Genomic DNA, 24079 nt, shown 5'->3' on the forward strand with positions numbered 1-24079 from the left:
GGGGGGGGGATACAGCCCCCCCTCCCCTCACACAACCACCCGCTGGAGATAAGCAATAAAAAGTAATAAACCCCAAATCAAAGAGGAAGGGTCGGGGGAAATTCCTCAAAGCCTCGCAGCTTCCAGGGCGGCGAAAATCGTACAGACAGGTTTTGGGTTATTTTTAATTAACAGAAAGTCCAATAAAAACTCAACAACAAGAATAAGCTGACATTATAGGAATAATCTCGGGAAACATAAACCAAAATAATACTTCCATATTAACGCTAACGTTATTCACCTTAAATTACATTACAAAGGAATAGGAATTCCAACAGTCAAGAAACTTACCTCTAAAACTCAAGACATAAAAATTAAAGTAAATAATAACTCAAGCATAACAGCACTGATCCCCGGATACAGACGGGGGGACGAAAATGAATAAACCCTAGGAAATGCGTCGTGATGACAATGAATCACAAATCTTAGGAAACATAAACCAAATAATGTTTGTGTCATATTAAACCGAGGGTTGTCCAGAAGAAATGACGCGAAATAGCTCAAACTTACACAACCAAGATAAACTGTGTTCCATAGGAAAAGAGCCTCCCAACCGTCTTTGTCTTCCGGCAGCACAGGAAAGCAAAAGAATGACGCCAGTGCGAGGAAAATTACCCTTTATTGCAGGGGCCATCTGGCGAGCGACAGAAGAGTACTGCAAGCGGCAGGCTCCGGTGTGGGCCCCGCAATCAACCGAGGATGGTGAGGCCTGCAGAGTAGCGATGTGTCACCGAGTGTGAGTTAAGACGAACTATCGCTAAAAGAGTTTCATTCTACATCGAGTGCCAGCTCCCAGCAGCAACTGCAGCCCGAGAGAAAGAGTGACGAGCGACGAAAGCAATCGTCCACCGCGGGAGAGCACGCAACAGGAGAGAGCGGCAACCAACGGAACTAGCGCAACCAGCTCCACCAAGCAAGGGTGCCAGCTGCCAGCGAACAAGCGTTGTGCCGACTCGGCTCATCCAGCAGGGGAAAGAACCTGACCAGCCACCCGTGAGCAAGAGTGTCAGCGGACCAGCGGTGAGCATGATCGAGCATCTTCAAGGAGAGGGCGCGTGCGGTGCAGCCCCTCCAGCAGTGGAAAGAGCCTGTATCTGCCAGCGGATGGGGCAGCTAAGCCGACGCCCCGGGCAAGAGAGAAAACAAAGCAGTTTGTATGACCCTCCCCCACACTCACACCCTCACGACGCATCACCCGGCGTCTGCTTTACGAAGACACACAACACGCATATCGGGACAAATCAAGAAGGGTTGCCATTCCAAGGTGGTGCATTAAATATCAACTGATCGTGAAGAACATTGCTGCCCATTGAGTTACATGGATACAGTCATTTAGAAGTATTTTAGTAGTTCATTTTTTATTGCATAATCTTGCCGATAAATCTATTGACGTATACTTTCGCCTTTGGGGTATAATAATTGCTTTATTGCCTTTTGTTTAGAATATTGTTGCATGCCTGTGGTATGCGGTGCAATTAATCATATGTGCGGTTGCCAAAGTGAAACAACGCACCTTTTGATGGTTAAATGTACTGCTCACTGAGGGAAAATTCCCCGATGGTACCGGGGATAATTCCAAGCATGAGAGTTCGCATATTAGTGTGTTAAGGTTTTTGTTTAGAAATTAAAGTTGCTTAACACAGAAGTGTCTGAGTGTTTCTTTCCTGAGTTCATGCATAATAATCTTAATTATAAGAACTGTATCCTGCGTTGAGATTTGAATTTGGAGACCTGACATAAACACACTAATACATAATCAGTAAATGTTAAAGCGAGAATAATTGTATTATACCGATCGAAAATACGAACCTAGGCAACGAAGCCGAGTTTAATCTGGCGTACTTACAGCACACCTGCATAACTTCATAGATTGATTGTATTATCCCAATTGATGATACGACCCTCGTCAGCGAGGCAAGGTCTAATTATAATAAATGCCCACATTGGCATCATCGCATACATTCGCATAATTTAATACGATTATCTCTCTAATTAGCATAAGTTATGCACATAATTACATCACTTAACTTAATTTCGGATAATTACACATTTTTCCAAATTTCATTTAAATATTATTCTTTTCATGAAATTTTCAAGACCCGGCATATACAACATCATCCAGGGGAGATGAGGCGAAATAGGTCGATCACATGACCAAGATAAAATGTATTCCATAAAGAAAGCCTCCCAGCCGCCTTTGTCTCCCAGCAGCACGTGATAGCAAGAAATTTGCATACGCATGCAGAGGGCATCTCCCCTTAAAAATAAAAATCAAACAGCATGAAGGAACTCCAAACCACGATGGAAGTACTGTAAACACTGCTACAAACATACCTTGAGTCACTTACAGAATCAGAACTACAAAGTGGTACGCTATCAAGCTATAAGAGGTAAAATAATATTTTTGTTAACTTACAAACAGTACAACAGAATACAACTTCAAAAGCCGCAACACCCCCCTTTGTGAGAGGCAAAAGAATGTAACACCGAGAGAGAAGCGGGGAGGGGGAATGCCACCGGATAGGGAAAAGCCCCGCCAGAGAGTTTATTACAAATATTAAACCGGAGTGTAGCAATTTGAGGCACCTGTTGTTCCACGGATGAAAAGATGGCTTAAGGAGGGGGACAGGAATCAGGCCAGGGTGAGACTTAACAGATGGCTTAATAAATCAGAACACACACACACACACTGACACATGTACAACTTCCCCCCCACAGCACAGAGCGAAATCAAAGGAAATCCCGGTCCTTTGTGAGAAGGCGAGCCGAGGGGAGAGAATTTCACGTAAAAACAGAGACACGACACTACGACCAGCGACAGAAGAGAACCGTCAGCTACAGAAGTCAACCGCCAGCTACAGAAGAGTACTGCGACGGGCAGACTCCGGGGCATGGCCTCGAGATCAACAATGGGTGCTGTGTCTCGCAGAGCAGAGGGGAGAGGTGATGCTCGGTGCTGAACTCGGCAAGGACTGACAGAGTATCGCTGAAAGTTTTATTCTACATTTATAGTGAGTACCAGCTCCCACGAGCAGCTGTAGCTCGAGTTGAACTGACGAGCAACGTCAAGCAATCAACCTCGAGAAAGGGCGGAAAGCGCTAAGCATCGACCAAGCCAGCATTGCAGAGAACCAGCTGCATGCACAATCGTGCACCACCAGAGAGCACGGAGCAGGAGAGAGCACGCAGCAGCGCCACCAGCGCCACAAAGCAAGGGTGTCAACTGCCATCGGACAAGCGGCGCGCGCCATTGAGCACCATCAAGTCAAGCGTCGTACCGACTCAGCTCATCCAGCAGTGACAAAAGGTGTCAGCTGCCAGCGGACAAGCGGCGAGCGCCACGAACACCTTCAAAGACAAGCGTCGTGCCAACTCAGCTCATCCAGCAGAGGAAAGAGCCTGAACAGACGCCCGTTTGAAAGAGGGAGAGCGAGGAAGCTGTTCCTATGACATGCCCACACTCACACTCTACAACGCATCACCTGGCGTCTGCTTAACGCAAATAATTGATCAAGGAGACAAACCACACACAGACATAAACACATACCTGGACTAATAATAAGAAAACCAATGATAAAGTGCGTCAACTATTAGCTGATAACGAAGAACATTGCTGCCAAATGAGTTACGTAGATATGGTCGTTTAGAAGTATTTTAGTCGTTTTGATTTAAAGCTTTCGTGACTGCAGTAATTCATATTCTTAGTTTTTTCGGTAAAGTCACGTTGAAGAGAAACAACAAAATAATAAAATATATATAAACAATAAAAAATTCTGACGACGTTTCGACCATAACTCAAACGGTCATCTTCAGGTGTGTTGGTTTGCATAAATGTATTTTAAAACGGCGCGTTTATTTATTTATTTATTAAAAACGTTAGCGTCACGCGCAGCGATTTGGCAGTTTACCCAGGACTAGTCCATCTATATTTTGAAAAGAGGAGGGGGGAGACGAAAATTTTTATAATGTATGCTGTCTGAAAGCCAATGTAAGCGTGAACAATCAATTAAGAACTGAAATGGTTTATCAAATCTTTCCAATGATTGCTAAGATAGAATCCATCTTCTCGGTTGAAATTGTCTCTGTGCTTGTATATGTGGATAGCCTCATGAACGAATCTCTCATGGAAGCCAGATGGCTTACAAAGAACCTCTGTCTTGGAAAAGTCAATGGCATGTGAGCCTACTGAATTAGAACAATGATCTGCTACGGCCGAGGTGTTGGTCCTACCGTGTTTAAGGTCTGCTTTGTGTTCACGAATGCGGTCCGAGACATGGCGTTTGGTTTCTCCAATGTAACTACTACCACAGAGGCAACTTAGTTTGTAGACACCAGGGTATTGTATGTCCGGAATCACATCTTTTACAGACGGAACCAGATCACGGATTTTATGTAATGTGTTGAAACGGACCTGGATCTTGTGTTTATTCAAGATTTTGGAGATCTTTTTTGTGATCCCAGCAATGTAGGGTAAAGTGATGGTTTTGAAAGGCTCCTCAAGAGGGTTCTTCTTCATGGTTTGAGTGATAGCTTTGTGGATTGTATAGTCGGAGTAACCATTAGCCCTAAGAGCTTGGTGTACGTGCTTGAGTTCACTGCTTATGTGTTCCTGGTCGGATATGCATTGGGCTCTATGATACAGAGTCTTGATGAGAGAATTCTTCTGTGATGGATGGTGGTGGGAATCCGGTTTCAGATAAGCATCCGTATGGGTAGCTTTCCTGTAGACAGAGTGGCTCATTGAACCATCAGGTCTCTTTTTAATTAGGACATCCAAAAAAGGTATCTTGCCATCTATTTCGACTTCCATGGTAAATCTGATGGCTGGGTGTATGGAATTGATGTGGTCGAAGAATTGGTCTAGAGCAGGCCGGCCATGTGGCCAGATGACAAAAGTGTCATCCACGTACCTCTTCCATAAGGTTGGGCGCAGAGTGGCAGTCTGGATGGCGTCAGTCTCAAATTTCTCCATGAAAATGTTAGCTATAACTGGAGAAAGGGGGGAGCCCATTGGGGTGCCCTCAGTTTGTTTGTAGAAAGTTCCATTCCAAGTGAAGTATGTATTGGTTAAACAGTGTCTCACCAGGGAGGGTACCTCAGTGTTTAGTCCTTGATGAACCAAGTCTTCAATGATTGCAATGGTGTCAGGTACAGGAACCTTGGTGAATAAGGAAACTACATCAAAACTGACAAGCAGGTCGTCTGGGGACAGGGAAATACCCTTGATTGTCGATACCAGGTGAGTAGAATTTTGTACCGCAGAGGTGTTCTTTCCAGTGAAAGGACGCAGGATTTCAGACAAAAAACGAGCTAGCTTGTAGGTGGGGGAGCTGATAGTAGAGACTATGGGACGAAGAGGTGTATCAACTTTATGCATTTTTGGTAAGCCGTATAATCTTGGTGGCCTGGCAGCAGAAGGTTTCAACGAAAACTGTTTAGATTGATCAATTAATGCGGTTGAATCAGAAATTATTTTGTTGGTTTGTGTGACGAGGCTGTTGGTGGGATCTCTTTTTATTTTTGTATAACTACCATCGTCGAGTAATTCTTTAATTTTGTTGTTGTATTCTATTTTATCCATGATGACAGTAGCATTGCCTTTGTCAGCTGAGAGAACTACAATATCATTCCTCTTTTTTAATTTTTATAATTCAAAACGCTCATCTTTGCTGAGGTTGCTAGCTGGCATCTTAGCGTTTTTGAGGGTTGCAGCGATTTCAGATCTTGCTACGTCTGCAGCGATGTGACCCAGGCCCCTGAGACCAACGTCTACTTGGGCAATTATATCATTAACTGGTATGTGTTTAGGTGTGACTGCAAAGTTTAGACCTTTAGCTAAAACGGATTTCAGACCATCGGAAATAGAACTGTTACTGCGATTAATTACGACTTTATTAACGTCTAACTTTTTGGTGTGTGGGTCCAGTCTTTTGTTGAAGAGGAGGTTAAATTTGGAAATTTAACCTCTAATTCAGTAGGCTCACATGCCATTGACTTTTCCAAGACAGAGGTTCTTTGTAAGCCATCTGGCTTCCATGAGAGATTCGTTCATGAGGCTATCCACATATACAAGCACAGAGACAATTTCAACCGAGAAGATGGATTCTATCTTAGCAATCATTGGAAAGATTTGATAAACCATTTCAGTTCTTAATTGATTGTTCACGCTTACATTGGCTTTCAGACAGCATACATTATAAAAAAATTCGTCTCCCCCCTCCTCTTTTCAAAATATAGATGGACTAGTCCTGGGTAAACTGCCAAATCGCTGCGCGTGACGCTAACGTTTTTTATAAATAAATAAATGCGCCGTTTAAAAATAAATTTATGCAAACCAACACACCTGAAGATGACCGTTTGAGTTATGGTCGAAACGTCGTGAGATTTTTTTATTGTTTTTATATATATTTTATTATTTTGTTGTTTCTCTTCAACGTGACTTTACCGAAAAAACTAAGAATATATTTTAGTCGTTATTTTTATTTTTTATTGCATATATTTTACCAATGAATTCATTGATGAAAACTAAACGTTTAGAAAGCTATTTTACGAATCTACACACTCAAAGGGAGAATATTGTGTTGAAATCTTTCTTTTGATCACAGAATCTTGCCCGCGAATTTATTGAACCCTTAGCCAATTGATAAGCATTTGCTGAATCAGGCACACTGCCGCACACCATTGTTCCAAGACATTTCATTAATTCCATAATCTTGCCAATTAATTCATTGTTTTATCTAAGTGACTTTACCGAAAAAAAAACAAAGAGTATGAATTCATTGCCGTATACTTTTGCCTTTGGGACATGTTTCTTTATTGCCATTCGTATGAATATAGTCGCATGAATTTTTAAGGACTTTTTCCTATCGCCGTATATGCTCGCGTTACTCTGAGGAATTAATCGATTGTTCTGTTACCCAGTTGAACTACGTAATCATTGAGGGTAAAATTGTACGGATCAATGAGAACATCTCCAGGAGTATTGTGCTGACAATTCCAAGCATAAGAGTTCGCGTATTAGAGTGTTATGTTTTATATTTTTATTATTTTATTGTTTCCCTTCTACGTGACTTTACCGAAAGAACCAAGAATGTTATGTTTTTGTTTAGAAATTAAAGTTGCTTAACACAGAAGTGTCTGAGTGTTTCTTTCCTGAGTTCATGCTTAATAATCTTAATTATAAGAACTGTATCTTGCGTTGAAATTTTAATTTGGAGACCTGACAAACACACTAATACACAATAAGTAAATGTTAAAGCGAGAATAATTGTATTATACCGATCGATAATACGAACCTAGGCAAAGAAACCGAGTTTAATCTGGCGTACATACAGCACACCCGCATAACTTAATACGATTAATTGCATTATCCCGATTGTAAATACGACCCGAGACAACGAGGCAGAGACTAATTATCATAATGACATGCATTAGCATAATCGCATACATTTGCATAACTTTATACAAATGCACCTCCCAATTAGCATAATATATGCGCGTAATTACATTAATTTGATTGAATTCTTGTGGTTTTCACACCTGATGATTGCTTGTGTTGCAGTCGAAATGTCGTGAGAATTTTATTGTTTTATATTTTTATTATTTTATTGTTTCCCTTCTACGTGACTTTACCGAAAGAACCAATAATATATAAATTCGGAAAATTACGCTTTTTTTCTCCAAGACAACAAGTGGGCATGTGAAAGAGGCAGGTGGGAGTGGGAGCAGGAGCGAGGTGGGTGGAGTGGGAGGTGGAGTGAAGCGAGTTGGAGTGGGAGCGGAAGCGAGGCGGATGGGTCTGGGAGCAACGCGGGTGGGAGTGAGAGCAAGGCGTGTTGGAGTGGGAGCAAGGTGGGTGAGAGTGTTAGTGGGAGAGAGGCAGGTGGGAGTGGGAGCGAGGAGGGTGGGAGTGGGAGCGAGGCGGATGGGAGTGGGAGCGGGAGCGAGGCAGGCGGGCGGGCGGGAGTGCGAGCCAGGAAGTAGGAGTGGGAGCAAGGCAGGTTGGAGTGGGAGCAAGGCAGGTGAGAGTGGGAGTGGGAGAGAGGCAAGTGGGAGTAAGAGCGAGGCGAGTGGGAGCGAGGCGTGTGGGAGAAAGAGCGGGTGTAAGGTGGAAGTGGGAGCAAGGCGGGTGGGAGAGAAGAGGGTGGGGAGTCGGAGTGGGAGCGAGGCGGATGGGAGTAGGAGCAAGGCAGGTGAGAGTGGGAGTGGTAGAGAGGCGAGTGGGAGTAAGAGCGATGAGGGTGGGAGTGGGAGCGAGGTGGGTGGGAGTGGGAGCGATGCGGGTGGGAGTGGGACCGGGAGTGAGGAGGGTGGGCGGGAGTGCGAGCCAGGAAGCGGGAGCAAGGCGGGTTGGAGTGGGAGCAAGGCAGGTGAGAGTGGGAGTGGGAGAGAGGCGAGTGGGCGTAAGAGCGAGGCGAGTGGGAGCGAGGCGGGTGGGAGAAAGAGTGGGAGTGAGGTGGAAGTGGGAGCAAGGCGGGTGGGAGTGGGAGAGAAGAGGGTGGGGAGTCGGAGTGGGAGCGAGGCCGGTGGAAGTTGGTGCGAGGCGGGTGAGAGTGGGAGCGAGGTGGGTAAGAGTAGGAGCGAGGCTGGTGGGTGTGGGGGTGGGAGTAAAGCGGTGGGAATGGGAGCGAGGAGGGTGGGAGTGAGAGCAAGGCGTTTTGGAGTGGGAGCGAGGCAAGTGAGAGTGTTAGTGGGAGAGAGGCAGGTGGGAGTGGGAGCGAGGAGGGTGGGAGTGGGAGCGAGGAGGGTGGGAGTGGGAGCGATGCGGGTGGGAGTGGGAGCGATGCGGGTGGGAGTGGGAGCGAGGCGGGCGAGCGGGAGTCGGAACCAGCAGGTGGGAGCGGGAGCAAGGCGGGTTAGAGTGGGAGCAAGGCAGGTGAGAGTGGGAGTGGGAGAGAGGCGAGTGGGAGTAAGAGCGAGGCGAGTGGGAGGGGGAGAGAGGCGGGTGGGAGAAAGAGCGGGAGTAAGGTGGAAGTGGGAGCAAGGCGGGTGGGAGAGAAGAGGGTGGGGAGTCGGAGTGGGAGCGAGGCGGGTGGGAGTAGGAGCAAGGCAGGTGAGAGTGGGAGTGGTAGAGAGGCGAGTGGGAGTAAGAGCGAGGAGGGTGGGAGTGGGAGCGAGGTGGGTGGTAGTGGGAGCGATGCGGGTGGGAGTGGGAGCGGGAGTGAGGCGGGTGGGCGGGAGTGCGAGCCAGGAAGTGGGAGTGGGAGCAAGGCGGGTTGGAGTGGGAGCAAGGCAGGTGAGAGTGGGAGTGGGAGAGAGGCGAGTGGGCGTAAGAGCGAGGCGAGTGGGAGCGAGGCAGGTGGGAGAAAGAGTGGGAGTGAGGTGGAAGTGGGAGCAAGGCGGGTGGGAGTGGGAGAGAAGAGGGTGGGGAGTCGGAGTGGGAGCGAGTCCGGTGGAAGTTGGCGCGAGGCGGGTGAGAGTGGGAGCAAGGTGGGTAGGAGTAGGAGCGAGGCAGGTGGGTGTGGGGGTGGGAGTAAAGCGGTGGGAATGAGGGTGAGGAGGGTGGAAGTGGGAGCGAGGCAGGTGAGGGTGGGAGTGGGAGCGGGAGTGATGCGGGTGGGAGTGGGAGTGGGAGCGAGGTGGGTGGGAGCGAGAGCGAGGCGGGTGGGCGGGAGTGGGGGCCAGGAAGTGGGAGCGGGAGCAAGGCGGGTTGGAGTGGGAGCTAGGCAGGTGAGAGTGGGAGTGGAAAAGAGGTAGGTGGGAGTGATAGTGGGAGCGACACGGGTGGGAGTGAGAGCGAGGTGTGTGGGAGTGGGAGCAGAGGAAAGGCGGGTGAGAACGGGAGCGAGGCGGGTGGTAGTGGGAGCGGGAGCAGGAGCGAGGCGGGTGGGCGGGAGTGGGAGCCAGGAAGTGGGAGCCAGGAAGTGGGAGTGGGAGCAAGGTGGGTTGGAGTGGGAGTGAGGCAGGTGAGTGTGGGAGTGGGAGAGAGGAAGGTGGGCGGGAGTGCGAGCCAGGAATTGGGAGTGGGAGCAAGGTGGGTTGGAGTGGGAGCAAGGCAGGTGCGAGTGCGAGTGGGAGTGGGAGAGAGGCGAGTGGGAGTAAGAACGAGGCGAGTGGGAACGAGGTGGGTGAAAGAAAGAGCGGGAGTAAGGTGGAAGTGGGGGCAAAGCGGGTGAGAGTGGGAGAGAAGAGGGTGGGGAGTCGGAGTGGGAGCGAGTCCGGTGGAAGTTGGCGCGAGGCGGGTGAGTGTGGGAGCGAGGTGGGTCGGAGTAGGAGCGAGGCAGGTGGGAGTAGGAGCGAGGCTGGTGGGAGTGGGGGTGGGAGTAAAGCGGTGGGAATGGAAGCGAGGAGGGTGGAAGTGGGAGCGAGGCAGGTGAGGGTGGGAGTGGGAGCGGGAGTGATGCGAGTGGGAGTGGAAGCGAGGTGGGTGGGAGCGAGAGCGAGGCGGGTGGGCAGGAGTGGGGGCCAAGAAGTGGGAGCGGGAGCAAGGCGGGTTGGAATGGGAGCTAGGCAGGTGAGAGTGGGAGTGGAAAAGAGGCAGGAGGGAGTGATAGTGGGAGCGTCACGGGTGGGAGTGAGAGCGAGGAGGGTGAGAGTGGGAGCAGAGGAAAGGCGGGTGAGAACGGGAGCGAGGCGGGTGGGAGTGGGAGCGGGAGCAGGAGCGAGGCGGGTGGGCGGGAATGGGAGCCAGGAAGTGAGAGCTGGAACAAAGTGGGTTGGAGTGGGAGTGAGGCAGGTGAGTGTGGGAGTGGGAGAGAGGCAGGTGGGAGTGGGAGCGATGTGGGTGGGAGTGGGAGTGGGAGCGAGGCGGGTTGGAGTTTTGAGCAAGGCAGGTGAGAGTGGGAGAGAGGCGAGTGGGAGTAAGAGCGAGGCGAGTGGGAGCGAGGCAGGTGAGAGTGGGAGCGAAAGGGTGGTAGTGGGAGCAGAGGAAAGGCGGGTGGGAGCGAGAGTGAGGCGGGTGGGCGGGAGTGGGGGCCAGGAAGTGGGAGCGGGAGCAAGACGGGTTGGAGTGGGAGCTAGGCACGTGAGAGTGGAAGTTTGAGAGAGGCAGGTGGGAGTGAGAGGTGGAGCGAGGCGAGTGGGAGTGAGGAGGGTGGGAGTGGAAGTGGAAGCAAGGCGGGTGGGTCTGGGAGCGACTCGGCTGGGAGTGAGAGCAAGGCGTGCTGGAGTGGGAGCGAGGCAGGTGACAGGATTAGTGGGAGAGAGGCAGGTGGGAGTGGGAGCAAGGCGGGTGGGGGTGGAAGCGAGGCAGGTGGGGGTGGGACCGATGCGGGTGGGAGTGGGAGCGACGCGGGTGAGCGGGAGTGGGAGCCAGGAGGTGGGAGCGGGAGCAAGGTGGGTTGGAGTGGGAGCAAGGCAGGTGAGAGTGGGAGTGGGAGAGAGGCGAGTGGGAGTAAGAGCGAGGCGGGTGGGAGTGGGAGCGAGGCGGGTGGGAGAAAGAGCGGGAGTGCGGTGGGAGTGCGAGCAAGGCGGGTGGGAGTTGGCTCGAGGCGGGTGAGAGTGGGAGCGAGGTGGGTGAGAGTAGGAGCGAGGCTGGTGGGAGTGGGGGTGGGAGTAAAGCGGTGGGAATGGGAGCGAGGAGGGTGGGAGTGAGAGCAAGGTGTGTTGGAGTGGGAGCGAGGCAGGTGAGAGTGTAAGTGGGAGAGAAGCAGGTGGGAGTGGTATGCGAGGAAGGTGTGAGTGGGAGCGAGGAGGGTGGGAGTGGGAGTGGAAGCGAGGCAGGTAGGGGTGGGATCAAGGCGGGTGGGAGTGGAAGCGATGCGGGTGGGAGTGGGAACGAGGCGGGTGAGCGGGAGTGGGAGCCAGGAAGTGGGAGCAAGGCGGGTTGGATTGGGAGCAAGGCAGGTGAGAGTGGGAGAGATGCGAGTGGGAGTAAGAGCGATGCGAGTGGGAGTGAGACGAGTGGGAGTGAGAGCGAGGCAGGTGGGAGAAAGAGCGGGAGTGACTTGGGAGTGGGAGCAAGGCGGGTGGGATTCGGAGAAAAGAGGGTGGGGAGTGGGAGCGAGGTGGGTGGGAGTAGGAGCGAGGCTAGTGGGAGTAGGAGCGAGGCTGGTGGGAGTGGAGATGGGAGTAAAGCAGTGGGAATTCGAGCGAGGAGGGTGGGAGTGAGGCAGGTGGGAGTGGGAGCGAGGCGGGTGGGAGTGGGAGGGAGGTGGGAGCGAGGCAGGTGGGAGTGGGAGCGAGGCGGGTGAGAGTGGGAGTGAGGTGGGAGTGGGAGCGAGGTGGGAGGTAGGCGGGTGGGAGTGGGAGCAAGGTGGGAGTGGGAGCGAGGTGGGAGCGACGCGGGTGAGAGTGGGAGCCAGGCGGGTGAGAGTGGGAGCGAGACGCGAGTGAGAGGGAGGTGGGAGCGAAGCGTGTGGGAGTGGGAGCGAGGCGGGTGGGAGTGGGAGCGAGACAGGTGGGAGTGGGAGCGAGGTGGGAGTGGGAGCGAGGCGGGTGGGAGTGGGAGCGAGGCGGGATTTGGAACGAGGCGGGATTTGGAACGAGGCGGGAGTTGGAACGAGGCGGGAGTTGGAACGAGGCGGGAGTTGGAACGAGGCGGGAGTTGGAACTAGGCGGGAGTGGGAGCGAGGTGGGAGCGAAATGGGTGAGAATGGGAGTCAGGGGCGTGAGAGTGGGAGCGAGGCGGGAGTGGGAGGGAGGTGGGAGCGAGGCGGGTGGGAGTGGGAGCGAGGTGGGTGGGAGTAGGAGCGAGGCAGGTGGGAGTAGGAGCGAGGCTGGTGGGAGTGGGGGTGGGAGTAAAGCGGTGGGAATGGAAGCGAGGAGGGTGGAAGTGGGAGCGAGGCAGGTGAGGGTGGGAGTGGGAGCGGGAGTGATGCGAGTGGGAGTGGAAGCGAGGTGGGTGGGAGCGAGAGCGAGGCGGGTGGGCAGGAGTGGGGGCCAAGAAGTGGTAGCGGGAGCAAGGCGGGTTGGAATGGGAGCTAGGCAGGTGAGAGTGGGAGTGGAAAAGAGGCAGGAGGGAGTGATAGTGGGAGCGTCACGGGTGGGAGTGAGAGCGAGGAGGGTGAGAGTGGGAGCAGAGGAAAGGCGGGTGAGAACGGGAGCGAGGCGGGTGAGAGTGGGAGCGGGAGCAGGAGCGAGGCGGGTGGGCGGGAATGGGAGCCAGGAAGTGGGAGCTGGAGCAAAGTGGGTTGGAGTGGGAGTGAGGCAGGTGAGTGTGGGAGTGGGAGAGAGGCAGGTGGGAGTGGGAGCCAGGACGTGGGAGCAAGGCGGGTTGGAGTGGGAGCAAGGCAGGTGAGAGTGGGAGTGGGAGAGAGGCGAGTGGGAGTAAGAGCGAGGCGAGTGGGAGCGAGGCAGGTGAGTGTTAGTGGGAGAGAGGCAGGTGAGAGTGGGACCGAGGAGGGTGGGATTGGGAGCGAGGAGGGTGGGAGTGGGAGTGGGAGCGAGGCGGGTGGGAGTGGGAACGAGGCGGGTGGTAGTGGGAGCAGAGGAAAGGCGGGTGGGAGCGAGAGCGAGGCGGGTGGGCGGGAGTGGGTGCCAGGAAGTGGGAGCGGGAGCAAGACGGGTTGGAGTGGGAGCTAGGCACGTGAGAGTGGGAGTTTGAGAGAGGAAGGTGGGAGTGAGAGGTGGAGCGAGGCGAGTGGGAGTGAATAGGGTGGGAGTGGAAGTGGAAGCAAGGCGGGTGGGTCTGGGAGCGACTCGGGTGGGAGTGAGAGCAAGGCGTGCTGGAGTGGGAGCGAGGCAGGTGACAGGATTAGTGGGAGAGAGGCAGGTGGGAGTGGGAGCAAGGCGGGTGGGGGTGGAAACGAGGCAGGTGGGGGTGGGACCGATGCGGGTGGGAGTGGGAGCGACGCGGGTGAGCGGGAGTGGGAGCCAGGAGGTGGGAGCGGGAGCAAGGTGGGTTGGAGTGGGAGCAAGGCAGGTGAGAGTGGGAGTGGGAGAGAGGCGAGTGGGAGTAAGAGCGAGGCGGGTGGGAGAAAGAGCGGGAGTGAGGTGGGAGTGCGAGCAAGGCGGGTGGGAGTTGGCTCGAGGCGGGTGAGAGTAGGAGCGAGGCTGGTGGGAGTGGGGGTGGGAGTAAAGCGGTGGGAATGGGAGCGAGGAGGGTGGGAGTGAGAGCAAGGTGTGTTGGAGTGGGAGCGAGGCAGGTGAGAGTGTAAGTGGGAGAGAAGCAGGTGGGAGTGGTAAGCGAGGAGGGTGTGAGTGGGAGCGAGGAGGGTGGGAGTGGGAGTGGAAGCGAGGCAGGTAGGGGTATGATCAAGGCGGGTGGGAGTGGAAGCGATGCGGGTGGGAGTGGGAGCGAGGAGGGTGAGCGGGAGTGGGAGCCAGGAAGTGGGAGCAAGGCGGGTTGGATTGGGAGCAAGGCAGGTGAGAGTGGGAGAGATGCGAGTGGGAGTAAGAGCGATGCGAGTGGGAGTGAGACGAGTGCGAGTGAGAGCGAGGCAGGTGGGAGAAAGAGCGGGAGTGAGGTGGGAGTGGGAGCAAGGCGGGTGGGATTCGGAAAAACGAGGGTGGGGAGTGGGAGCGAGGTGGGTGGGAGTAGGAGCGAGGCTAGTGGGAGTAGGAGCGAGGCTGGTGGGAGTGGAGATGGGAGTAAAGCAGTGGGAATTCGAGCGAGGAGGGTGGGAGTGAGAGCAAGGCGGGTGAGAGTTGGCGGGAGGTGGGAGCGAGGCAGGTGGGAGTTGGAGCAAGGCGGGTGAGAGTGGGAGCGAGGCGGGATTTGGAACGAGGCGGGAGTTGGAACGAGGCGGGAGTTGGAACGAGGCGGGAGTGGAAGCGAGGTGGGAGCGAAATGGGTGAGAATGGGAGCCAGGGGGGTGAGAGTGGGAGGGAGGTGGGAGCGAGGCGGGTGGGAGTGGGAGCGAGGTGGGTGGGAGTAGGAGCGAGGTGGGTGGGAGTAGGAGCGAGGTGGGTGAGAGTAGGAGCGAGGCTGGTGGGAGTGGGGGTGGGAGTAAAGCGGTGGGAATGGAAGCGAGGAGGGTGGAAGTGGGAGCGAGGCAGGTGAGGGTGGGAGTGGGAGCGGGAGTGATGCGGGTGGGAGTGGGAGTGGAATCGAGGTGGGTGGGAGCAGAGGAAAGGCGGGTGAGGACGGGAGCGAGGCGGGTGGGAGTGGGAGCGGGAGCAGGAGCGAGGCGGGTGGGCAGGAATGGGAGCCAGGAAGTGGGAGCTGGAGCAAAGTGGGTTGGAGTGGGAGTGAGGCAGGTGAGTGTGGGAGTGGGAGAGAGGCAGGTGGGAGTGGGAGCGGGAGTGATGCGGGTGGGAGTGGGAGTGGGAGCGAGGCGGGTGAGAGTGGGAGTGGGAGAGAGGCGAGTGGGAGTAAGAGCGAGGCGAGTGGGAGCGAGGCAGGTGAGTGTTAGTGGGAGAGAGGCAGGTGGGAGTGGGAGCGAGGAGGGTGGGAGTGGGAGTGGAAGCGAGGTGGGAGTGGGAGTGGAAGCGAGGTGGGTGGGAGCGAGAGCGAGGCGGGTGGGAGCGGGAGCGAGGCGGGTGGGCGGGAGTGGGGGCCAGGAAGTGGGAGCGGGAGCAAGACGGGTTGGAGTGGGAGCTAGGCACGTGAGAGTGGGAGTTTGAGAGAGGCAGGTCGGAGTGAGAGGTGGAGCGAGGCGAGTGGGAGTGGGAGTGAGGAGGGTGGGAGTGGAAGTGGAAGCAAGGCGGGTGGGTCTGGGAGCGACTCGGGTGGGAGTGAGAGCAAGGCGTGCTGGAGTGGGAGCGAGGCAGGTGACAGGATTAGTGGGAGAGAGGCAGGTGGGAGTGGGACCGATGCGGGTGGGAGTGGGAGCGACGCAGGTGAGCGGGAGTGGGAGCCAGGAGGTGGGAGCGGGAGCAAGGTAGGTTGGAGTGGGAGCAAGACAGGTGAGAGTGGGAGTGGGAGAGAGGCGAGTGGGAGTAAGAGCGAGGCGGGTGGGAGTGGGAGCGAGGCGGGTGGGAGAAAGAGCGGGAGTGCGGTGGGAGTGCGAGCAAGGCGGGTGGGAGTTGGCTCGAGGCGGGTGAGAGTGGGAGCGAGGTGGGTGAGAGTAGGAGCGAGGCTGGTGGGAGTGGGGGTGGGAGTAAAGCGGTGGGAATGGGAGCGAGGAGGGTGGGAGTGAGAGCAAGGCGTGTTGGAGTGGGAGCGAGGCAGGTGAGAGTGTAAGTGGGAGAGAAGCAGGTGGGAGTAGTAAGCGAGGAGGGTGTGAGTGGGAGCGAGGAGGGTGGGAGTGGGAGTGGAAGCGAGGCAGGTAGGGGTGGGAGCAAGGCGGGTGGGAGTGGAAGCGATGCGGGTGGGAGTGGGAGCGAGGCGGGTGAGCGGGAGTGGGAGCCAGGAAGTGGGAGCTAGGCGGGTTGGATTGGGAGCAAGGCAGGTGAGAGTGGGAGAGATGCGAGTGGGAGTAAGAGCGATGCGAGTGGGAGTGAGACGAGTGGGAGTGAGAGCGAGGCAGGTGGGAGAAAGAGCGGGAGTGAGGTGGGAGTGGGAGCAAGGCGGGTGGGATTCGGAGAAAAGAGGGTGGGGAGTGGGAGCGAGGTGGGTGGGAGTAGGAGCGAGGCTAGTGGGAGTAGGAGCGAGGCTGGTTGGAGTGGAGATGGGAGTAAAGCAGTGGGAATTCGAGTGAGGAGGGTCGGAGTGGGAGTGAGGCAGGTGGGAGTGGGAGCGAGGTGGGTGAGAGCGATAGGGAGGCGGGTGGGCGGGAGTGGGGGCTAGGGAGTGGGAGCGGGAGCAAGGCGGGTTGGAGCAGGAGCTAGGCAGGTGAGAGTGGGAGTGGAAAATAGGCAGGTGGGAGTGAGAGTGGGAGCGACACAGGTGGAAGTGAGAGCGAGGTGGGTGGGAGCGGGAGCAAGGCAGGTGAGAGTGGGAGCGAGGCGTGAGTTGGAACAAGGCGGGAGTTGGAACGAGGCGGGAGTTGGAACGAGGCGGGAGTGGGAGCGAGGTGGGAGCAAAATGGGTGAGAGTGGGAGCCAGGGGGGTGAGCGTGGGAGCGAGGCGGGATTTGGAGGGAGGTGGGAGCGAGGCGGGTGGGAGTGGGAGCGAGGCGGGTGAGAGTGGGAGCGAGGTGGGAGTGGGAGCGAGGCGGGTGGGAGTGGGAGCGAGGTGCGAGTGGGAGCCAGGCGGGATTGGGAGGGAGGTGGAAGCGAAATGGGTGAAAGTGGGAGCGAGGAGGGTGGGAGTGGGAGCGAGGCGGGTGGGAGTGGGAGCGAGGCAGGTGGGAGTGGGAGCAAGGCGTTTGGGAGTGGGAGCAAGGTGGGAGCGAGCTGGGAGTGGGAGCTAGTTGGGAGCGAGGTGGGAGTGGGAGCGAGGCGGGTGGGAGTGGGAGCGAGGCGGGTGAGAGTGGGAGCGAGGCGCGAGTGGGAGGGAGGTGGGAGCGAGGCGGGTGGGAGTGGGAGCGAGGCAGATGGGAGTGGGAGCAAGGCGGGATTTGGAACGAGCCGGGAGTTGGAATGAGGCGGGAGTTGGAACGAGGCGGGAGTGGGAGCGAGGTGGGAGCGAAATGGGTGAGAATGGGAGCCAGGGGGGTGAGAGTGGAAGCGAGGCGGGAGTGGGAGGGAGGTGGGAGCGAGGCGGTTGGGAGTGGGAGCGAGGCGGGTGGGAGTGGGAGCGATATGGGAGCGAGGCGGGTGGGAGTGGGAGCGAGGAGGGCTTGGGAGCAAGGCATTTGGGAGTGCGAGCGAGGTGGGAGCAAGGTGGGAGAAGGAGCAAGTTGGGTGGGAGTGGGAGCGAGGTGGGAGTTAGAGCGAGGCGGGTGGGAGTGAGAGCGAGGCGGGTGGGAGTGGGAGCGCGGCGGGTGAGAGTGGGAGCGAGGTGGGAGCAAGGCGGGTGGGAGTGGGAGCGAGGTGGGAGCAAGGCGGGTGGGAGTGGGAGCGAGGTGGAAGCGAGGTGGGTGAGAGTGGGGGCGAGGCGGGAGCGGGAGCGAGGTGGGAGCGAGGCGAGGGGGAGTGGGAGCGAGGCGGGTGAGAATGGGAGCGAGGCGGGAGTGGGAGCGAGGCGGGTGGGAGTGGGAGCGAGGTGGGAGCGAGGCTGGTGGGAGTGGGAGCGAGGAGGGAGTGGGAGCAAGGCGTTTGGGAGTGAGAGCGAGGTGGGAGCGAGGTGGGAGTGGGAGCGAGGTGGGTGGGAGTGGGAGCGAGGCGGGAGAGAGTGGGAGTGAGGTGAGAGTGGGAGCGAGGTGGGAGCGAGGCAGGTGAAAGTGGGAGTGAGCTGGGAGTGGGAGCGAGGTGGGAGGTAGGTGGGAGTGGGGGCGAGGCGGGTGAGAATGAGAGCGAGGCGGGAGTGGGAGCGAGGAGGGAGTGGGAGCGAGGTGGGAGTGAAGCAGTTGAGACTGGGAGCTGGCGGGTAGGAGTGGGAGCGAGGCAGGTGGCAGTGGGAGCGAGGCCGGTGGGAGTGGGAGCGAGGTGGGAGTGGGAGCGAGGTGGGAGTGGGAGCGAGGCGGGTGGGAGTGGGAGCGAGGCATGTGAGAGTGGGAGGGAGGTGGGAGCGAGGCGGGTGGGAGAGGGAGCGAGGTGGGTGGGAGTGGGAGCGAGGCGGGTGGGAGTGGGAGCGAGGCGGGTGGGAGTGGGAGCGAGGCGGGTGAGAATGGGAGCGAGGCGGGAGTGGGAGTGAGGAGGGAGTGGGAGCGAGGTAGGAGCGAAGCGGTTGAGAGTGGGAGCCAGGCGGGAGAGAGTGGGAGGGAGGTGAGAGCGAGGCAGGTGGGATTGGGAGCGAAGCGGGAGAGGGAGCAAGGCGGGTGGGTATGGGAGCGAGGCGGGTGAAAGTGGGAGTTGGGAGCAAGGCGGGTGGGAGTGGGAGCGAGGTGGGTGAGAGTGGGAGCGAGGTGGGAGAGAGGCAGGTGGGAGTGGGAGCGAAGCGGGAGTGGGAGCCAGGCAGGTGGGAATGGGAGCGAGGTGGGGTCGAGGTGGGGGCGAGGTGAGTGGGAGTGGAAGCTAGGTGGGTGAGAGATGGAGCGAGGTGGGAGTGATGCGGGTGGGAGTTGGAGCCAGGCGGCTGGGAGTGGGAGCGAGGTGGGTGAGAGTGGTAGTGAGGCGGGTGGGAGTGGGATCGAGGCGGGTGAGAGTGGGGGTGGGAGCGAGGTGGGTGGGAGTGGGAGCCAGGCGGGTGAGAGGGGGAGTGAGGTGGGAGTGAGGCGGGTGGAAGTGGGAGCAAGGCGGGAGTGGGAGCGAGGCGGATGGGAGTGGGAGTGAGGCGGGTCAGAGTGGGAGCAAGGCGGGAGTGGGAGGGAGGTGGGAGCAAGGTGGTTGGGAGTGAGAGCGAGGCGTGTGAGAGTGGGAGCGAGGTGGGTGAGGGTGGGAGGGAGGTGGGAGCAAGTGGGGTGGGAGTGGGAGCACGCCGGGAGAGAGTGGGAGCGAGATGGAAGCGAGCCGGGTGGGAGTGGGAGCCAGGCGGGTGAGAGTGGGAGCGAGGCGGGATCGGGAGTGAGGTGGGAGCGAGGTGAGGGGGAGTGGGAGCGAGGCGGGTGAGAATGGGAGCTAGGTGGGTGAGAGTGGCAGCGAGGTGGGAGCGAGGCGGGTGAGAGTGAGAGCGAGGTGGAAGCAAGGCGGGTGGGAGTGGGAGCGAGGCGAGAGTGGGAGCGAGGCGGGTCGGAGTGGGAGCGAGGCGGGTGGGAGTGGGAGCGAGGTGGGAGCGAGGTGGGAGTGTGGGCGAGGCGGGAGTGGGAGCGAGGTGGGTGTGAGGAAGTTGGGAGTGGGAGCGAGGCAGGTGGGAGTTGGAACAAGGCGGGTGAGAGTGGGAGCGAGACGGGAGTGAGAACGAGGAGGGAGTGGGAGCGAGGTGGGAGCAAAATGGGGGAGAGTGTGAGCCAGGGGGGTCAAAGTGGGAGCGAGGCGGGAGTGGGAGGGAGGTGGGAGCGAGGCGGCTGGGAGTGGGAGCGAGGCGGGAGTGGGAGCAAGGCAGACGGGAGTGGGAGCAAGGCGGGTGGGAGTGGGAGCAAGGCGGGTGAGAGTGGGAGGGAGGTGGGAGCAAGGCGGGTGGGAATGGGAGCGAGGCGGCAGTGGGAGCAAGGCAGGCGGGAGTGGGAGCAAGGCAGGTGGGAGTGGGAGCGAGGCGGGGGAGAGTGGGAGCGAGGTGAGAGCGAGGCGGGTGGGAGTGGGAGCGAGGGGGGGGTGGAAGTGGGAGTGAGGCGGGTGGGAGTGGGAGCGAGGAGGGAGTGGGAGGGAGGTGGGAGCGAGGCGGGTGGGAGTGGGAGCGAGGCGGGAATTGGAACGAGGCGGGAGTTGGAACGAGGTGGGAGCGAAATGGGTGAGAATGGGAGCCAGGGGGGGGAGAGTGGGAGCGAGGCGGGAGTGGGAAGGAGGTGGGAGCGAGGCGGGTGGGAGTGGGAGCGAGGGGGGTGAGAGTGGGAGGGAGGTGGGATTGAGGCGGGTGGGAGTGGGAGCGAGGCAGGTGGGAGTGAGAGCGATACGGGTGAAAGTGAGCGGGAGGTGTGAGCGAGACGGGTGGGAGTGGGAGCGAGGGGGGTGGGAGTGGGAGCTAGTTGGGAGCGAGGTGGGAGTGGGAGCGAGGCGGGTGGGAGTGAGAACGAGGCGGGTGGGAGTGGGAGCGAGGGGGGTGGGAGTGGGAGCGGGGCGGGTGAGAGTGGGAGCGAGGTGGGAGCAAGGCGGGTGGGAGTGGGAGCCAGGCGGGTGAGAGTGGGAGCGTCGCGGGAGCGGGAGCGAGGTGCGAGCGAGGCGAGGGGGAGTGGGAGCGAGGCGGGTGAGAGTGGGAGCGAGGTGGGAGTGGGGGCGAGGCGGGTGAGAATGGGAGCGAGGCGGAAGCGGGAGCGAGGAGGGAGTGGGAGCGAGGTGGGAGCGAAGCGGTTGAGAGTGGGAGCTGGCGGGTGGGAGTGGGAGCGAGGCGGGTGGGAGTGGGAGCGAGGTGGGAGTGGGAGCGAGGCGGGTGGGAGTGGGAGAGAGGCATGTGAGAGTGGGAGGGAGGTTGGAGCGAGGCATGTGGGAGAGGGAGCGAGGTGGGTGGGAGTGGGAGCGAGGCATGTAAGAGTGGGAGGGAGGTGGGAGCGAGGTGGGTGGGAGTGGGAGCGAGGTGGGAGTGGGAGCGAGGTGGGTGAGAGTGGGAGCGAGGTGGGAGTGGGAGCGAGGTGGGTGAGAGTGGCAGCAAGGTGGGAGCGAGGCGGGTGGGAGTGAAAGCGAGGAGGGAGTGGGAGCGAAGCGGTTGAGAGTGGGAGCCAGGCGGGAGAGAGTGGGAGGGAGGTGAGAGCGAGGCCGGTGGGAGTGGGAGCGAGGTGGGAGTGGGAGCGAAGCGGGAGTGGGAGCAAGGCGGGTGGGTATGGGAGCGAGGCGGGTGGGAGTGGGAGCGAGGTGGGTGAGAGTGGGAGCGAGGTGGGAGCGAGGCGGTTGGGAGTAGGAGCGAGGTGGGAGCGAGGTGGGAATGGGAGCTAGTTGGGAGCGAGGTGGGAGTGGGAGCGAGGTGGGTGGGAGTGGGAGCGAGACGGGTGGGAGTGGGACCGAGGCGGGAGTGGGAGGGAGGTGGGAGCGAGGCGGTTGTGAGTGGGAGCGAGGCGGTTGAGAGTTGGAGCAAGGTGGGAGTGATAGCGAGGCGGGTGGGAGTGGGAGCGAGGTGGGAGCGAGGCGGGTGGGAGTGGGAGCGAGGCGGTTGAGAGTGGGAGCGAGAGGGAGCGAGGCGGGTGGGAGTGGTAGCGAGGCGGGTGGGAGTGGGAGTGGGAGCGAGGTGGGAGTGAGGCGGGTGGGAGTGGGAGCGCGGCGGGGGGGGAGTGGAAGCCAGGTGCGTGAGAGTGGGAGCGAGGTGGGAGCGAGGCGGGTGCGAGTGGGAGCGAGGCGGGTGAGAGTGGGAGAGAGGTGGGTGGGAATTGGAGCAATGCGGGTGAGAGTGGGAGCAAGGTGGGAGCGAGGCGGGTGCGATTAAGAGCGAGGCAGTTGAGAGTGGGAGAGAGGCGGGAGCGGGAGTGAGGTGGAAGCGAAATGGGTGAAAGTGGGAGCAAGGCGGGTGAGAGTGGGAGTGAAGTGGGAGTGAGGCGGGTGGGAGCGAGTCGGGAGAGGGAATGAGGCGGGTGGGAGTGGGAGCGAGGAGGGAGCGAGGTGGGAGTGGGAACAAGGCGGGTGAAAGTGGGAGGGAGGTGGAAGCGAGGCGGGTGGGAGTGGGTGCGAGGTGGGAGCGAGGCGGGTGGGAGTGGGAGCAAAGCGGGAGTGGGAGCCAGGCGGGTGGGAGAGGGAGCGAGGCGGGAGTGGGAGAGTGAGCGAGGCGGGAGTGGGAGAGTGAGCGAGGCGGTTGGGAGTGGGAGCGAGATGGGAGTGGGAGCCAGGGGGGGTGGGAGTGGGAGCGAGGCGGGAGTGGAAGCGGGGCGGGTGAGAGTGGGACCGAGATGTGAGTGGGAGCGAGGCGGCTTGGAGTGGGAGCGAGGCAGGTTGGAGTGGGAGCGAGTCGGGTAGGAGTGAGAGCGAGGCGGGAGTGGGAGCGAGGCGGGTGGGAGTGGGAGCGAGGTGGGAACGAGGTGGGAGTGGGAGCGAGGCGGGTGGGAGAGGGAGCGAGGTGGGAGTGGGAGCGAGGTGGGTGAGAATGGGAGCAAAGTGGGAGCGAGGCGGGTGCGAATGGGAGCGAGGCAGGTGAGAGTGGGAGAGAGGTGGGAGCGAAATGGGTGAAAGTGGGAGTCAGGTGGGTGAGAGTGGGAACGAGGCGGGTGAGAGGAAGGAGGTGGGAGTGAGGTGGGTGGGAGTGGGAGCCAGGCGGGTGGGAGAGGGAGCGTGAGCGAGGCAGTTGGGAGTGGGAGAGAGGTTAGAGCGAGGTGGGAGTGGGAGCGAGATGGGAGTGGGAGCGAGGCGGGTGGGAGTGGGAGCAAGGCGGGTGGGAGTTGGAGCAAGGGGGGGTGGGAGTGGGAGCGAGGCGGGAGTGGGAGCGGGGCGGGTGAGAGTGGGTCAGAGATGTGAGTGGGAGCGAGGTGGCTTGGAGTGGGAGCGAGGCGGGTTGGAGTGGGAGCGAGGCGGCTGAGAGTGCCAGTGATGCGGGAGTGAGAGCGAGGCGGGTGGGAGTGGGAACGAGGCGGTTGGGAGTGGGAGCGAGGTGGGAACGAGGTGGGAGTGGGAGCGAGGCGGGTGAAAGTGGGGAGGTGGGAGCGAGGTGGGTGAGAGTGGGAGCGAGGTGGGAGCGAGCTCGGAGAGGGAGCTAGTTGGGAGCGAGGTGGGAGTGGGAGGGAGGTGGGTGGGAGTGGGAGCGAGGTGAGAGCGAGGTGGGAGTGGTAGAGAGGCGGGTGGGATTGGGAGCGAGGCGGGTGAAAGTGGGGAGGTGGGAGCGAGGTGGGTGAGAGTGGGAGCGAGGTGGGAGCGAGCTCGGAGAGGGAGCTAGTTGGGAGCGAGGTGGGAGTGGGAGGGAGGTGGGTGGGAGTGGGAGCGAGATGGGAGTGAGAGCGAGGCGGGTGGGAGTTGGAGTGAGGCAGGTGAGAGTGGGAGTGAGGTGGGAGCGAGGCGGGGGGGAGTGGGAGCGAGGTGGTTGGGAGTGGGAGCGAGGTGGGTGAGAGTGGGAGCGAGGTGCGAGCGAGGCGGATGCGAGTGGCAGCGAGGCAGGTGAGAGTGGGAGCAAGGCGGGAGCGGGAACAAAGTGGGAGCAAGGCGGGTGGGAGCGAGACGGGTGAGAATGGGAGCGAGGCGGGTGAGAGTGGCAGCGAGGTAGGAGCGAGGCGGGAGTGGGAGCGTGAGCAAGGCATGTTGGAAGTGGGAGCGAGGTGGGAGCGAGGTGGGAGCGAGGTGGGAGCGAGGTGGGAGTGGGAGCGAGGCGGGTGGGAGTGGGAGCGAGATGGGAGTGGCAGTGAGTCGGGTGGGAGTGGGAGCGAGGGGGTTGGGAATGGGAGCGATGCGGGGGTGGGAGTGGGAGCGAGATGTGAGTGGGAGCGAGGCGGGTTGGAGAGGGAGCGAGGCGGGTGGGAGTGGGAACGAGGTAGGAGCGAGGCGGGCGGGAGTGGGAGCGAGGTGGGTGTGAGTGGAAGCGAGGCGGGTGAGAGTGGGAGGGAGGTGAGAGCGAGGCGTGTGGGAGTGGGAGCGAGACAGTTGGGAGTGGGAGCGAGGCAGGAGTTGGAGCGAGGTGGGAGCGAAGTGTTTTAGAGTAGGAGCCAGGTGGGGGAGAATGGGAGCGAGGCGGGGGAGAATGGGAGCGAGGCGGGAGTGGGAGCGAGGCGGGTGTGAGAGAGGTGGTGGGAGTGGTAGTGAGGCGGGAGTGGGAGCGAGGCGGATGAGAGTGGGAGCGAGGTAGGAGCGAGGCGGGTGG

General features: G+C 59.0%; 1 protein-coding gene across 1 annotated transcript; it reads right to left on the reverse strand.

The window, feature by feature from the left end:
- Positions 1-13565: 13565 nt before the first annotated feature.
- On the reverse strand, positions 13566-15262 carry LOC142929651 (uncharacterized; the record flags this gene model as incomplete). Its single annotated transcript, XM_076071350.1, has 1 exon — positions 13566-15262. A coding segment is annotated over one exon (1590 nt), but the record flags the coding sequence as incomplete, so codon positions are not given.
- Between the last annotated feature and the right edge of the window lie 8817 nt (positions 15263-24079).

The sequence above is a fragment of the Petromyzon marinus genome, chromosome 32 (assembly GCF_048934315.1).
Source record: "Petromyzon marinus isolate PM22_M1 ecotype Great Lakes invasive population chromosome 32, UKy_Petmar_22M1.pri1.0, whole genome shotgun sequence".
NCBI classification, from domain to species: Eukaryota; Metazoa; Chordata; class Hyperoartia; order Petromyzontiformes; family Petromyzontidae; genus Petromyzon; species Petromyzon marinus.